This window comes from Opisthorchis viverrini (assembly GCF_000715545.1).
Source record: "Opisthorchis viverrini unplaced genomic scaffold opera_v5_48, whole genome shotgun sequence".
Taxonomy (NCBI): domain Eukaryota; kingdom Metazoa; phylum Platyhelminthes; class Trematoda; order Opisthorchiida; family Opisthorchiidae; genus Opisthorchis; species Opisthorchis viverrini.
Genome location: NW_008751704.1, coordinates 834,375 through 850,855, shown reverse-complemented (window position 1 = coordinate 850,855; position 16,481 = coordinate 834,375). Strand labels below are relative to the sequence as shown.

General features: G+C 42.6%; 2 protein-coding genes across 2 annotated transcripts in view; one reads left to right on the top strand and one right to left on the bottom strand.

The window, feature by feature from the left end:
• T265_03387 (hypothetical protein) overlaps positions 1 to 16,481 on the top strand; it is a gene marked incomplete at both ends in the record, with an annotated part of 79,753 nt that overhangs the window by 58,224 nt on the left and 5,048 nt on the right. The window contains one exon of the mRNA XM_009167856.1: positions 14,246 to 14,435. Coding sequence (XP_009166120.1) covers positions 14,246 to 14,435 — 190 coding nt within the window. The remainder of the gene's footprint in view (positions 1 to 14,245; positions 14,436 to 16,481) is intronic.
• The window catches only part of T265_03389 (hypothetical protein), a gene marked incomplete at both ends in the record, with an annotated part of 97,736 nt that overhangs the window by 78,198 nt on the left and 3,057 nt on the right, over positions 1 to 16,481 (bottom strand). The window contains one exon of the mRNA XM_009167858.1: positions 14,202 to 14,417. Within this exon, the coding sequence (XP_009166122.1) occupies positions 14,202 to 14,417 (216 nt within the window). The remainder of the gene's footprint in view (positions 1 to 14,201; positions 14,418 to 16,481) is intronic.

Here is a 16,481-nt window from a genome sequence, read left to right as displayed (position 1 = left end):
AACGCGATAAGACACGCAAAATTGTATGAAGTTCAAAAGTTGACGATTTTAATTTTTTTCTTAATTTTATGGAAAGTCAAATCCATACCCATTTATAATGTTAATTCTTTCGACGTTTGAAAATAAGACCCTAGATGGATACACGACCTTATGGCCACACCAAAAACAACTCCGGCTGGATAGAAAATATTCAAGCCCAACTGAAGCGTTTATGCAGTTCAATATCTAGTCATTATCTACAATACCAAAATACGACATATATTCGTGCTGCATACCAAATTTCGATGCAATACACATCCTTCCGGTAAAAAAAGTCTCGTCAGCGATTACCAATGTGAAGGAAGATTATGGTTTTCTGATAATTTCAAGATGGCAAAATGCAGCTGACGGCCTTAAGAAAACTTCGCTCTAGCTGTTTTTCAGCAATGCAGAAACTTTTAGGGTTTCTAGGGACAGATCGAAGACCGTTGGTCCAAGGGATGATATTGTCATGTTTGCTAATAAAAACTGAAATACCACGAAGAGCGTAATAGGTAAAATGTTTTCATTCTCCCGTACTGATGTAAAAGGCTTCTCTTTATTTTGAGAGACTTACTTTTGCGAAAAATAACATGAGGTGTTTAGCGGTTAGTTAAAAATTCAAAGCACACCATTTGCTTACTTTGTCCGTCTTTCAGTTTTCAAAAGTTTGTGTAGAATAACTTTTAGAAAGACAGCATTTGCAGACAAGAAACTTTGGTTGTACGTTTTTCACCTCCCATTTGGTAATGCGGCTGCAACAGAAAAATTGAACAATCAATGTTGTTGTTTCTTTCGGGTTCTGTCCGTTCTGGTTTATTACCCTACGCCAACTTGATTTCATCTATTAGTACACCACACAGATGGTCCAATGGTGAATTAATATTACTTGACACGCAAACTAGGAGTTATCCCCAGACTGACTGCCACATGCGGAAGTACTCCGGAGACCGATAGCATGTTTCTGTAAAAAATACAGCCCACAAAATTGAGGTTGTCTTCAACATTTTAACACATAGGCATCTTGAGAGAATATTTAACGAGTTTTTAGAGATTACGTATCACATTGTTTACGATTCACTCAATATTACTACATTTCGACCTCCAATCCTTAATCAAAATAATTTCTTATCAGGGTGCGAAAAGAGTGACCTGTTAAGTGTACAATCACCATACAATCTTAAGTAAAACCAGTCGGAGACAACAGAGTTTCTCTCCAAAACCTTTTATCTTAGCCAATGCAACGCCTTGGATGCTTGAATGCATACTGGTAGTGAGTGCTGAAAATGCACTGATGTAGCGTTTGTCTCCCAAAAGGCCTTTCAGCTCAAACAGAGTCAAATCAGTTGCGTGACTAAACAGACACTCAGCGCCAAAATTGGGTTTACATGGAGCCAGCATCTAATTATAAAGCTATTCCACGTCTGTTTCCAAGTAGTTAAAAAAACCTTAGTGCAACCGAAATATTTCTTCTTCTCAATACATATAACAGAAGTAACCAATGATTTGGTTAAACATCATGACACACAAACTGCTTTGCACGGCCGCTGAGATCTTTGGTCTATCAATGACATACTTCACCGATTATCCCAATTCCTGAACCGTTCGTTCGTTATATTCCCTTCTCTAATTTAATGCTTTCAAAACAATTAAGTAAAAATTCTGGTTATGCTGGTGCAACGTACCACTGCCAACACTGATGTTGCTGTTTCTGATGGGGATAACGATCACTATTATGATCGTTCAGTACATGTTTTACCCCCCTAAAAAATTACCCTGCTAAATGCTCCGACGGATGGCCATCTGGTCCTGTAGTTCAGAGAGCTACATGCTTGAGTCCATATCCTAGCCTCATCACCATCAACAAGAACAAATCCCTTGCGCAAATGCGGTGCTTGCGGTTATATCGGTGCCCCGTTCCTCGTGCAGATAAGCTTACATTGTGAAAGAATGTGTCGCTCGTCCTATTTAGGATTTAAATTCATAAAGAACAGTCGCAAATACAGCACTGTAAATATGTTGGCAAAGTCCTTCAACAAATTTTCACCATAAAAGTGCTGACGCCATTTGATCGGCAGGATGTTCTTGTCATGAAGTTTTGTTTCAAGCATAGGGGACATTTTTTCTCTGCCAAAACTGGATGTTCAGTCAGAAAACCACTGAAGTTTGAGGGTAAAATATATGTCCCACAAACAACAGTGTACAATAGAGAGCATATCCAAAAACTTAATTCTCGGTTCTGGTCCGTTTATGTGAATCTTTCCGATAAAGACATACTTTTGCTTGTCTGAGTTTGAAAAATTTCTCAGGCTGCGGAAAAGTGAGTAACTGAATTTGTAAGTCAAAAAGTCAGTGGCACAAACAGGCGGTGCTCAACCAGGTTACTCACTTGAGGCTTGTGATCCTAAATGTACACATTGGAATAAATACCCCCTATAAGGTATACACTCATTATGAAAACCACTGACAAGTTCGAGGAAACAACCCGAAATGGCTCATATCGTGAGCAGCCGTCACTGATATTTAATAGCATGCCAAGAGCATGCTCCCGTATTTCCTAAATTGTAGCTAGTTTTGTTGAAAATAATTGGGCAAACAAGGGGATTGTGAAAATTCGGACTCGTTTTGCAAATTCTTGACACCTGCCCCACAGTGGTCACGATCACTGCTAATAAACATAAAATAGGGTAATGAAGGGAGTTGAGTGACGCCTGAGGAACATACATTCAACAAAACCTTGGTCTACAATACTAGAGCGAAGAGTAAAAATGGTGCCACCTGAAATGCCTATTTCGAATTGTTCCGCAGTTGGTAACGAGAAACCCACTGCTAACATTATAGCGAGTGCATGCTGGAAACTGGGCTCTGATGGCCTTATAAATCATGACATATTTATCTCAAGTCACAAATCCGACACAATCTAACAACACCCTTGTTAATAATGGTCTGAAGAATAGATCGTCACTAGTCACCTTTTTAGCTTAGCTTGTCATTTATTTGAATACTCTGTAAAATTTTGGAAGCAGCGTGGTCATCCTGCAACCCTATTAAGCCACACGCCTATGCAGAGTGGATGTCGGTAAAGTGATATTTATCGGATTAGTCTTTATTTTTGCAACCCTTAGCACAGACGGAGGGATAGTTCTTCTAGGGTGGAGGACTTTTAGTCTGTCTGTCATTACGATTCACCTGCTGTCTGGACTTCCAGAAATATCACAAAGTTAAAGGTATGACATAAGACCCTTTTTTGGTAAACAGGGGAGCGGTCGTGTTTCTTTGCTAGCGCCTTAAAAGTTGCTCGCAACCATCCTGTGTTCACCTTTCAAACCTCGTCTGTCCGGTAGCCCAACGTCAGCTGCCAGGGATGAGGTCACCGAACTTCGTCAACATAATTTTTGCTCAGGATAGGAAGAAGCCGTATCCCCTAGAGTATAATCGATTGCAATGACTGATAAGGGCAATTTTTTCAATGTATGTGTGATGAACATGACTGATCCTGACTGATATCTGCTCTTGGCAGGTTGGGAGCGACTGTCCGTCAAAGCGCAAACAGATACAATAAACGAATTGTGGACAACTCTTTCTCGAGTGTATTTAGAGGATACAGCCAAACGAACCACGCATAGAAGAATTTTAACGAGTATTCAACCTAGTGGAGACACCTCTGTCCGGTTGTTCAAAATAGTACCCATGCCGACATATTCAGCATATTTTGAGGTCTTCATGTTAGCTGAGGCATGCAACCAGATCGAAAAGAGAGCTACGGTGTATCCAGTTTATTTGCAGCAGTAACGTTCCTGATTGTTGTTCCCTTAAGACAGCATATATCAATGTAGAGAAAATATTACATACATGCGCGAATTACTTGTTGTCCAGCTTGCTTAAATGTGTAAACATTGAGTGTGCAAAAACTGCAGCTAAGCGTGATGCGCGGTGAGCAAAGAATTCAGTTTGAATGCTAGGACATGTAGACAGAACACTCCTATGGGAATGGGGCCGTTATAAGAAGGAAAGCACAAGCATGTAGGAGAAGAGACAGTAGTCTTTTCATTGGATTGCTCTGCTGTAAGCAGGAAGTGGAACAACTGGGCTGGTAGAACCAGGCGACGATTATTTTGTCGTGACAGGATTTCCACTCGCGAGGTTTATGGTCGTGACTACGGCCTGAGTATCAGTTTAACAAGTGCTTCCTAGGGTTTTGGAGGAAAGCAATTGTGATGCCCTTACGAGTTAAGCCAGCATGGTTAAATATCCTGCCACTATTTTCACAACGATGGACCAGATCTTACGTTCCAAGAATATGGCGCGTTGAGATGTTGCTCAGCCGGTGGCGACGTTTCGCTCAAAAGCGAAGCAATTCGGGCCTCCGTATTTCATTAGAAACGAGAGGTTTTATGTCGGCAAAGCTTTTGTCAACTTGCTATATAGTTACCAACAGAGGCTGAATTCAATGTCCTTTACCCAGTATTCTTTCGTCCGCCATCTAAGGTAAACAATGAACCAGATAAAGCCGTATGACTGCTAAACAAGGAGGCCAACAGTCAGTTGGGTGATGAGAGGCTTTTTCTCCTAATTCATCATCGACGTCGTGGACAGCATGACATAAGCACTCAACACAGACTATTTGCTGTTGCATGTTTCTAACTGCATTTTATACTGAGGAAGCGGTAGGAAAGTGGATAATACGGATTTGGTTCTGAGGTATTGGAAATGTTTGTTTCTTACCAGGTAGTTTGAACGTTCTTGAAAGATGCTTTTGTTCACAAGACGGGGCGCTGGCGAGATACATACAAATAGTAGCAGCCAACGTAATCTTATTCGTTCTAAGTGACAGTCAAGTGATATGCCGATTTAAACGCGGCGTGTTAATCAATCTTGTGTCTTACTTTTATCTCGCCTGACCCTCTATCCTTGTAGATAATGTCATATTTTCTGTTTTGCACACACTCATAATGAACATCCGAAAAAATGTTTGCCCATTGGGATGTTATTATTCGGGTATTCCCAAAGTATGCTGGTGGAATAGTGATAAGACGTGTTTCTCCTATGTTGAGTCTGGAGCTCAAATTTGTGCACACTCACTGCTGCTGACCCCTAATGCAAGAAAATAAAAGCTGTATGTTTTTCTTTGGGTGAACAGTATCCAAGACAAAAAGATGAATAGCACGCTGTAGTCATGACTTCGGCTTAATGCTTCATAGACCTTCACGGCAAAGCAATATGCAGTCACACATTTCCAGTGAACTAAAAAATCAAACACATACTTGGCGGCAACCCAGTGGATAAATCATGTAGGGTTTCGATGCTCATGTCAGGAAATATTATGTCTACATACCAACGTGGCCCTCCACAAGGTTGAACAATAAAAACTTGTAGGAAGATTACATAACACTATTAAATAGCTCTCCTCTTAGTTGGTTCTCATAACAACGAAGGGAAACATGATTTTTAGTGACAGTTAATCTGTGCACACATGCTACTGAATCCAATAAACTTCTCACAGCTGCACTACTATCCGGTAATTTCCTAAAGTTTATAGGCAAAGAATATCCAACTGGAGAACTGTAAACCTTTGTTTTATCCTGTAATTGAAGCTTTCCCCAAGGCCTTAGAGAAAGTAACCTTGAGTACATGATCTCCGTTGAGGGCTGATCATAAGATATTCCAGGATCAACATGGGTCCCAACCACCAGAAGTATCGTCTATAATTCACAAACGTATACTCCAACAGGTGAAGAGGACTGCTAATATGGACTTTGGAAATCACTTGGATGTAGGGCATCTCAATGATTTTCTTCCAGTCGTTCACCGATTAGGTTCACAATTTGTAAAATCTCCAACACAGGCAAAATGCTCTACCATTAACGTAGCAAGGTCCGTAGTTTATGTGTCAACAACACGTCACTTTCCTTTTCTGAACCACTTGGGGTCTTCCTCAAGGAAGTACCTGGTCCTACCATATTAGTACAAATAACAAACCAGCTTCTTGGCTCCTGATACTTGAAGTCCAGTAGTAGTGGCTTGGGTTAGTGTGAAGTAATAACCAAAGCCCAGTTACTTGTGGGTGCATTTTATACATGGTACCACAGACTATTTTTAAAACCAACTACGATACATATTATGAAGCACCCGTAGCGTGAACTGCTCAAGGTATAGCTTCCTTTGTAAGATCGTATTTGCTTTTCCAAATTTAGACACGAGGGTCAGGGTCTACTAGAAACTTTTTGCGCAGACGTTTTCCTTGAATTTATTCTTAACTTAAGGTGAGCCTTAATTTACACGGACGATATATGACAAATTTCTTTGAAACAGATGAGTGATGAGTAAAGACCCTCTTTCGAGACCTACGACTACCTAGATGCTCGTCTTTATACATAAGTGTGGTTGTCAACATTTTACTACTTGACAAAGCTTTTGAATTATTCATTTTTCTTTCTTCACAGTAATTAGAGCGCCACTAAAAGTTTGCTCCTCAACGTTACACTAAGTCTTTAATCAATTATGTACAACTACGTCTTTCTTTCCAGTTGACGTAGACTATTCTGTTTGCTTTTGTATCCTATTTTCACTGGCGGCAATTTCTACTGATAGCCAGTCTAAGATTATTGAAAGGGGTTACCTACATTGAGCTGGAATTACAAAAGATTGCTCACTGCACGTGAATTTGTGGCTTCTGGTCCATGTGAACTTATCGGCATCTAAGATATCAAAAACAAAACCTACGTTTTCTCGCTATGGTGAATATTTTTATTTATGTGCACCATGCCTCGCGCTAGCTGCACGTGCAATCCTAAATATCTTCCTTGTACAGCAAAGATTATTGGGTTAATTTTGGATCAACTCAAGGTTGATGACACTATTTATATGCTTTTATGACCAACAAAACAAACTTGCCTGTATTCATCATTGTAGAGTTTTTAGCAACCAAATAAACAACTAAATGAGAATAGTGATTGCGGCAAATGTGACTTTTATCCAACTAGCTATAGACTAAATGGCTGAAAAATGTTTGTCTTTTTCACTGTTACGACAGATAATCCTCTAAATGCGGCTAGGCGGTACAACCTCTCTACAAGTAGCATTCACACACCAACTAAGCCATGCACTACTGTAAAACTTCCTCAGCTGCAGATAAAGAAGCTCTGAAAGTGCCATCAATAGAAATTGTGAGGTCTTTATCAAGCACCTGAACATTAAATATGAGTAAATTGCACTATTTTTAATTTCCTGCGCATAAAAAATCTTTCTTCACCTAGCCCCGCTGCACTTATCCACGTTCGATGACATGAACACCACATGTTCCAGAAGCTATGCAGTAAATGTACTATTATCGTGACTCGTTAGTTACCGTGGTACTTAATTAAAATAACAGCCGGACTGAATCTCATAGCCTCTTTGTCAAAACTGACACGTCTAGTCATCGCTAAAATATAATGTTGTTCTAGAGCAGAAGTAACACCAACACCCGGCTAGCTCGGGAATTTTCAACATAACTCTGAACCGAGCACCTTCTAAATAGCATGTCACGACCCGAAAGTCATTCCTAATTATTTCGATCACTGTGGTTTTCTAAAAGACTTAAGGTATACAACTCGTTAGAGGTAAGCAGCATAGCAGTGTCGTTTTGACGCATCTAGATATACTTGACGTATCACACTCTTTCCGAAACAGGAGTAGAACGGTGACAGGATAATTAGCTTCTTGCATTTTAGTGATAGATTTTGGAGTGAGTAGAATTGGTGAGCTACTGACTGGTCACAAACTATGGGTCACTAAATTGCTCAAAGACAGCCATGGATAGATTAAAACCAGCCCCTGATTTGCGAGAACATCAGATGAGCCTAACAGAATGGTAGTCAAGACGACTGTGCTGGCAGTCTGACTCCGGGTGGTGACCCTAAAGTTTGCCTTTTGATCTCAACGATATTAATAAGCATCAGGAATAATATTGATGTGGGAAATGAGCATGGATCTCCGTATGACCTTCTGTTGGATGTGAGGTATAAGTTTAGATTGACAAGCGTTTTGCCTGGGGTCAGGTTTGCGCGCACTGAAGTTTTTGATGGCCCTGCATTAAGCATCCTTTAGTTTCCAGTCGCTTCAGAGACAAGACCTCTAGGCCTTAACAAAATGGTTCACGTGAGTGATGACGTGCGGGATACACTATCGTTAACGGATCTTCAAGTACTGCATAGTAGCCCTAAGAAGCTGTTCGCATCCTTGTCACTCGTAATTTTAGGTGTGGAGTGGTTCTGTTGGTGACTTTCAGAAATCCCCTGTAACGACAGTCAGAAAATGGTAATTTTCATCAAAACAAGCCCAATGGATGTGATGCGTGTCAACACTGGAAAGCTATCTGCATTATTAGAAAAGCCCACAATGCTTTCGAATGACAGAACACACGTTTCCCATTCCACAAAGCGATTTAATGCTTGTCAATATTCTTTCGTTCTGAGCGGAAGATTGCCTTCTCCCATTCTAACGTCACAGCTGCTACTGTAATATGGTTTCTTTGATCCTGAGGATGGAGTAGAAACCATAAACCTACGCTTATTAGGCCCATCAGTCTGCAGTAAATTGGTCTGGTGACATCAGTTGAAGAAGCGGCAGTCCTGATTGAAAAGTGCAGCTTTCTAGACTTTTCTGCATCTGCGATCCAGTTCAAAATACTTTTGAACCCTTTTCATATAAGTCCTCGGGCTAGCAACCTTCGTGTTTAGCGTTGGGAACTTAAAAGTAGTGCTGCACCTTTTATGCTAGTTCATCTCAGGGAACTGGCGGTTGCTAACCAACAAGAACAAACTTGTGATTGGCGGTTGCCAACCAACAAGAACAAACTTGTGACGATGAGCTTGGGCGAAAGTTTTAGTCCTGTGCATCAATACGTTAATCGGTGAATCTGTGTATCAAATTGCTTCCCAAAAAAGCTGTTGCTGCCATTGGATGCTGTCAGCCACGTAATAGAGAGTTTGTGCCAGATCACTTCATTAGGCTTATCGGAGTGTAATAAGCAACCATTCTTCAAACATCCACCACATACCTACATGCTGTACGCGGCGATATAAATCAACGTGTGAATTCCGAGTACAATTTCATAACTGACAATATCGATGTGGATGAAAAGCGGCTCATTCAAACAAAGCTGATAAACTTCAGCCTTATTGCTCACTAGCTTGACCGATCAAAGTATAAATTTACGCCGGATTGAATGTTATAATAAGCCGTCGTTGATCTTGAGATGAAGCTGAAAATGCGTCGGGAAGAACGTTTAAGTGAGGGTAGCATATAAAGAAATGTACATAGCACGAACGCTCACGGCTAAGCTTCTGGGTTGGGTTTGTCCTTTTTCTCTGGTGGTTTCCGTCGGCATGAAATGCACAAGGGGAAAAGGTTCCAATACAACTCTAAGTTCTTAAGGCTGGTCAGTAATACTACCAGCGCGAGGAATCAAAAAAGCATTTAAAGGTGCTTTGAACTGGGCGTCAGATGGAACATGAACAGCATTCTGAGGAAGATTATCCTTCAACTATCTACTCGAAAGTATAAAAATTGTTGTCTAATGGAAGTGTCTCCCCTGGGCTTGAAAATCCCACCATTTCCTTGTCGTGTATTAATTGGGTCAACGGGGAAATCCTATCGGCCATGCGCAAATAGTACAAGAGAGTGTTAGGTTTCTTTGGAGGTGAGGATGGTCAAGGAGAAAGAGTTCAAGTACCTAGAGGCGCGCTTCGTAATCAACAAACGTCTCGGCAGTTTTGTGGGCTTCCTGAGGGAGGGATGCGTCCTTCTCGCTTCCCGACCAATAGTTGGTACATTAAATAATTGGCTGACGTGAGCCTTATAGAATATTCTGGAAGTCTATGTGAGTAATACGGGGAAGGCGCAACAAACTACCTGTAGAACGACGAATGCTTCTTGAGTCATTTTTTCAAGATGGAGTGAGGAGGACAGATCTGACGGTCAGATACCCAAAACATTTTGGTATCCAAACTCGTGTTGTCTTCTCGCCCATTCTTCGAACGACATCTGCACTCATTTTGCAATTCCGACGAAGGTGCCAGTCCACAGATCACTTCTTTGTAGCGCCGACAACCGTTCGGAGAATATTAGTGTTTGAATTTCAACGTTTCGGATCGTTTGCAAATGGTGGACGTGGACCCGGAAGAGCATCCAGAACGAGGAAAAGTCCAAAGAGAGATGCCTCAGTAACTCAGACGGAGATCGGAGGCGGTTGAAGGAACTGTCACTTGGAATGTTCTGCTTGATGGGAAGGCATTAATCCAGATCAGGGTTCCACGTCGCATCACGAAAGACACGATTGTGCGGAGAAGTCAAAAGAGTGGGACTCGACTGAGTTATTTTAGTAAGCAATAAATATAGCGCTTACTATGATTTCTCCGGTTGGTTTGAGTTAAGCTGTCCAATACGAGAGCGTGTTCTTCGCGAACGAGCGCTTCCGGATGAAACCATATTGTGTTGGGGATGTTAAGTGACTGGTAGTGAGGCTATTTAGGCGGTCCGTTTCAAAATGCATTCCATCACCTTGCATGGCGTACTGGCTAGGCACATGGTCCTGTAGCTGCTGAGCTTCTCTTCCTTGAGAGGCTGACGAAACACCAGAAAGAAGTGTACTTACAGGAGAGATGCTTCCATTTCGATCATTGTATAAACCTCATACGGCACAAATGAATTGAGGGGACTAGTCTTGGGCAAAAATTGGCGGACATCTTCCTTCACAAGAATCAAGTTTGTTAGGGGTTCCCGATAACTGCGTCCCGTGGGGACTAAATAGGATGAGGTTTCTGGGGAAGAACACCAGTCTATATAGCATTCTCTGTGGACTCCAGATACCATCACACATCAGGTTAATGTGTATTCATGTCTGCGCAAGTATCAAACACGAAGGGACATCCCTGTCTTCACAATGCACACGATAAACGGGCATACAATTCAGTCCGAGCCACATACGCGCTCGCACAGTACTGAAATTCAACTGAGCTCCACAAACCCCAGGGATAACCGCTGAACACGTGTAGCAGCGTCGGTGCAAAAGAGACACTTCCAGCGTCCGAACTTTTACTCAGGAACTCTCAACAGATGTCTTCGAACGATAGGGCACTTTTTGGTTTATTCCACCTTTCGCATTGTATCTAGCTTTATCAAGTGCACTTAAAGACTGTATTCGTCAACATTTTGTTACAGGATATTTTTAGTGCTTGCCACCTTGCGTTAATTAACTTAATTACGTCACAAGTAGGGCACTTACAACAACGATTATTGCCTGTTCATTAGTGTCATTTATGGGTGGTGACCAGATCCGCTACGGATTGTATTTAGCCTGCTCGGATTCTAAAGGGTGCGATAGCATGCCAAGACCAAGACGTCGTTTGGACGACTTTATTTAGTGCAGATGCAGGATATTCGCCGGACTCGATGGGCTATGACTCCAGCTAGGAAGGTTTGGGAGTGCTGAGTTCACCTCAAAGCAAATGACAAACGATTCGTAGACGACTAGCTGGAGGATAATATACCAAATGTTTGCCGGAGAGCGGGATCTTTTTCCAGAGTGACGTCAATGACGCTGGCGAAGAAAGAAGATCTAAGCCATACAGCGGAATTCCAATCCAAGCTTACTTTCGTATACCAAGAGGCTTGTTGGAAAGAATGAGGTAGCTTGTGGACACCAAGCGCAATATATAAATGTATATTTCCTGCCCCCGCAGGTGAGGCAAACAGTTTTCGGATCACCAGGAAAGTTAGTAGATTAAATAGTTGTATACCGGGTCTGGTTTCGAGCATTCATAGGGTCCATGACAGGCTATCTATTCGTCTCCTGCCTCGGGCATTCTAATGCCTCATGTTCATCCGCTATGTTCTTGGATCCTCGGAGGCTGGTTTGAGCATACCCCTCGCACGTGCTAGACATGACTCCCCGCCACCCCTGACTGTAGCGTTCAATTGCTGCCCGTTGTAGATCGGGCGAACATGTTATTGCCGGAAAAGTTATTGTAGAGTGACCAACGATTTTAGAAAGAAAATCAAAGGAGGATTTGAAGAAATAATGAGAATTTGTGTTTTAACGCGTCTGTGAAGAGTCGACAGTAGAAATCAGAAGCTGATCGAGTATGATGACAGATTACGTAGAATAGGCCATCCAGGTCCAGGACGCAGGCACCGCAACAGTTAACAGAATATAAGTGCTTGTCAAAGAAAGATAACGCAACATGGTATTTTGTGTCATTCCTTAGTAGGTTGTGGTAAAAAATGCAACTGATTATGCTGTTATATACAGTTGAGTGAGCGGCATATCGTCGCAATCCACGGATTGGCGCGAATCCGCTGGCCCACAGAAGCGTCATTTTTGGGGTATGCTCCAAACTTTTACGTAGGTTATTTTGTCATCAGGAGTCAAACAGACAGTAAATCTCTCTTGTGTAAAACTTGGTGTAATAATACCGGAACACATGCACACGAGAACTTGGTTCCTGTTTGCATGTACCATTAACCGCAAGCGAGTACGCAAATCCAACCGGACCCTGAGTCTTCTGTTTGCAAGGTGAACAGATATCAAATGCTACTGGTGAACGCTCAAATAACAAGGTCATCAAAGAACATCTTCATTTGTTGTCTGAAAATGTGAGCCAAGGAAACTGGTTAATTGAATGCCACTGTTAGACTAGCAAATCGCACACTTGAATGCTCTGGAAGATGTCAAAACCAAAGTCCAACGAAAAAGCATAGCACTGACATAACAACTTAATTCATTAAATGTAAATTTTGTTACGTCGTTGATCTTCAGCCTAAAATGGCGCTGGGTAAACAGCCCGAACGTTTTAGCATGGAGTCGGGTAGACATCAGCACATCTGGGAGATAACATATGTCTGAACCAAAACACTCCGGCTGGTTTTTAGTGGAAGGTTGACCGTTTGGATTAAATTTCATGCCTACAGCCTGCCTGGGATACTATGTAGCAGTCTTAAGGAACAAATGTACTGACGATGTTGAACGAAGCATTTGCAATAGACTTATCGTGTTCACCCCAGATGCTAAACCGATGGAAAAATTATCCGTTGCTGTGCGTAGAATGCAGTACATCGTGACTTGGACGAAAAAGCGACTTCCCGAAAACTATCCGAGGAACATTTCGCTGCTCAACTATAAATATGGATAAAATGCAACACTGTACTACACATGAACCAGGATGGCAAAATTTTTGGCACCATTAAAAATTTTAGACCGGCGTTGGAAAATGGACGGTTTATTCTCAGTTTTCTGGCGGGATTAATAAATTGCGCTAGCTGAAAGAAGCTTCTAATGGCTTCAAAATTCTGTACGAAGGCGAGAGTTTGCGTGGCGTGGTGAGTTTTCTTCGTCGTTTTAGAAACGGAACACACCGAGCCAAAAACTGGAACAGATTTGCCATTAAAACTGAGGAGTCTTGCTTGCATGCAGCCTAAATTGGATATGGATTTCCTTCATCAAACCGATCAAAGTAGACTTTAGCAAAGCTTGTATGTCTGGTTTGGCTAGTGGACACCATCAAGTATGCCAAGGATTCATAAATTTATATACAGACATTTGCCCAAGTTTCCCGGGGCGAAAAGAGGATGTAGCAATGCGGGAGGCAGTAATCTTCCCAGCGCAAGGATTTACATATAGAAGTATCTAATAGTGCTTTAGACTGAGTGCAAGGTAGTGCGTGGACAAATGTCGAAAGCAGGTTATTCCATGCATCAACCACCCGAAACAAGAAAACATTCGTCTAAAAAAGTGCGCACTGAGCCTGAAAATATTCTTACCATGTTCCCCAATTTTAGCTGGATCAACGGTGAAAATCTGTGGGCCAGACCCTTTTTAAAAAGAGCATAAGGAAGTATCGGTTCTCCTTGGCGGTGACAACGCACAGCGGAACGCGTTTTATTGTCCACGGATCTAAGGCCGGCGATATTTTGCTGGTGGTTCGTGGACACACTCAGTGAGGGTCAGGTCGAGAGTGGAAAACAAGGTTGGCATATTCAAGTGGCGGTTCAACGTGGGCAAAATGGAGTATCTGGAAGTCTATGCGAGTGTTACGATGGGAGGTTTGCCAAATCATCCGTAGATGAGAAAATGCCTTTTGTGCCGGTTTTTCACGGTGTAGTGGAATGCACTCACTTCAAGGATGTCAGACAAATAAATTCACTCTGGCGTCCACTATCGTGATGCTTTCTCGTCCATTCACGCCAGGCACGACGAATATATTCGCCGAGTCTCCCTCAAATGCCACATGTACGCACTTTCTGTCATTCAGAGGAAGCTGCCGGTTCAGTATTGGCTCCTTGCAGTGTCTACGTCCGTTCGAGGGGTGCTGGGTCGGGAAATCTATGGTTTCAACTCGTCCGAAAAAGTACACATGGACCTGAAAGAACGTTGGGAAGTTAGTATACGTGCATCAGAAACAGCGGATTACTCCAAACTTAGATGTAATAACTCCATTGGAAATACGCGCCGCAAAAAACTAGGTTGAGGCTTCTTTCATTCGGAATGATCTGTCTGATAGGGACGTCTCAACCAAGTGTAGAATTTTCCGTTAAATCCCATAAGACTCGAGTTTGTGGAGCAGCAACAAGTGTAGCACTTGACCGGATGTTTCGAGAAATCGAATGATGTTGCATCCGATGTGTCCCCCGTCCTTGGCTTGGGTTAAACTGTCAATGAATACGAGCATGTTAGTCACGCAAGTATAGTTTTGGGATAATCCGTGTTGAGCTGGGTACATCAAGTTGCAGGTAGTAAGATGATCTAGGATGGCCTACTTTAGGAGGCGTTACATGTCGTTGCACGGTTTGCCAGTGAGGTTGATGGGCCTGTAGCTGCAGGGCGGGAGTTGGTAAACATGTCTGTGGACTTGAATGACACTAGCTTCCTTTTAAGGAGACAAAAGGTTGCCTTTGCCGAGCGATTGACGAAACACCAAGTAGAAATGCATTGCCAGCGTAAACGACGCTTTGTCCAACCCCAACGCGCAGAACCAGTTCGTCCAACGCAAGAACTGACGAGTGTCTCCCCCTAACAGGAACAAGTTGGTTATGGGCCGTTCGTAATTACGCCTTGGAAAAGTTGGGTGTGACGAGTTCAGCAGGGCAGAGTTCAGTCCTGCATAGTGTTCTCTGTAGACTTCAAGTACCACTATTGTGACACTGGTGGGTTTTCCGTTCCTGCCCATCAGGGAGAGCACGGCTGACTTGTTTCTGCGGTGATGCCTCATGTACTTATATTACGCATTTTTGTTTTTCCTGGCGGAGTCTCTTGGTTTGATTTCTGATTTACAGCGGCTCCGCACTTTACGAAACGCCAGGTCAACTTCTGTCTCCTATTTTCAACGTTTTAGAAATAGCGAACTGTTCGACTGCGCGCTCTTTTTTGGCCGAAAACTGTGTCAGCCTCGGGAACTNGCAGACAGAGTTCAGTCCTGCATAGTGTTCTCTGTAGACTTCAAGTACCACTATTGTGACACTGGTGGGTTTTCCGTTCCTGCCCATCAGGGAGAGCACGGCTGACTTGTTTCTGCGGTGATGCCTCATGTACTTATATTACGCATTTTTGTTTTTCCTGGCGGAGTCTCTTGGTTTGATTTCTGATTTACAGCGGCTCCGCACTTTACGAAACGCCAGGTCAACTTCTGTCTCCTATTTTCAACGTTTTAGAAATAGCGAACTGTTCGACTGCGCGCTCTTTTTTGGCCGAAAACTGTGTCAGCCTCGGGAGCTTTCTTGACAATGCTGCTATACATCTCATACGCTGAAATCGATCCCAGACTAAACTGATCAAGATGTACGGCAGACGTTTCGAATTCCCGTTTAATGTTCTGAATTCCCAATCACAGATGAAATCAAAGATCAGTACACAGTGGTCACTAGCCAGAAGAAACTCTGCGATGCCCATGGCCTACGTCGACGTGCGTTGCTGTAGCTGCCTTCGTCAATATCGAGGCTACACCGCGCCAAAACCTACCTCGTCAACCAAACAAAAATGACAAACCAAATTTGCTGCTCCCAGGAGTGGACACATACAACACATATAAACATACATTTAGACTCCCGACTCTCCACTATCAACATCCGAGGATAGCATCGAAAAATCTTCGTCACGCACCACTCACTGATTAAAGCTGATAGTAGTGCTTCGGGGACTGGGGACCTTCTCCCTCGCATCCACCTTCCTTCCTAGATTGTCCTAGTATTGTCCTTCTTACTAACAACCCCCAGGAATTTACACCCCCCAGTCGTTACGAGTTTGGTTTACCCTCACCACACCGCCTCTTAGCCCACATGCAGTAAACTGTCCTGTCTCAGGTAGTATAGTTATATTGACAATCTTAGCTTCACTCTGATGACTACACTACTGAGTACAGATTCATCCTTATCCTGCCTTGTTTAGTCACCTGATGTCCTTCCATAACTGTGGTAGACGATCATTTTTT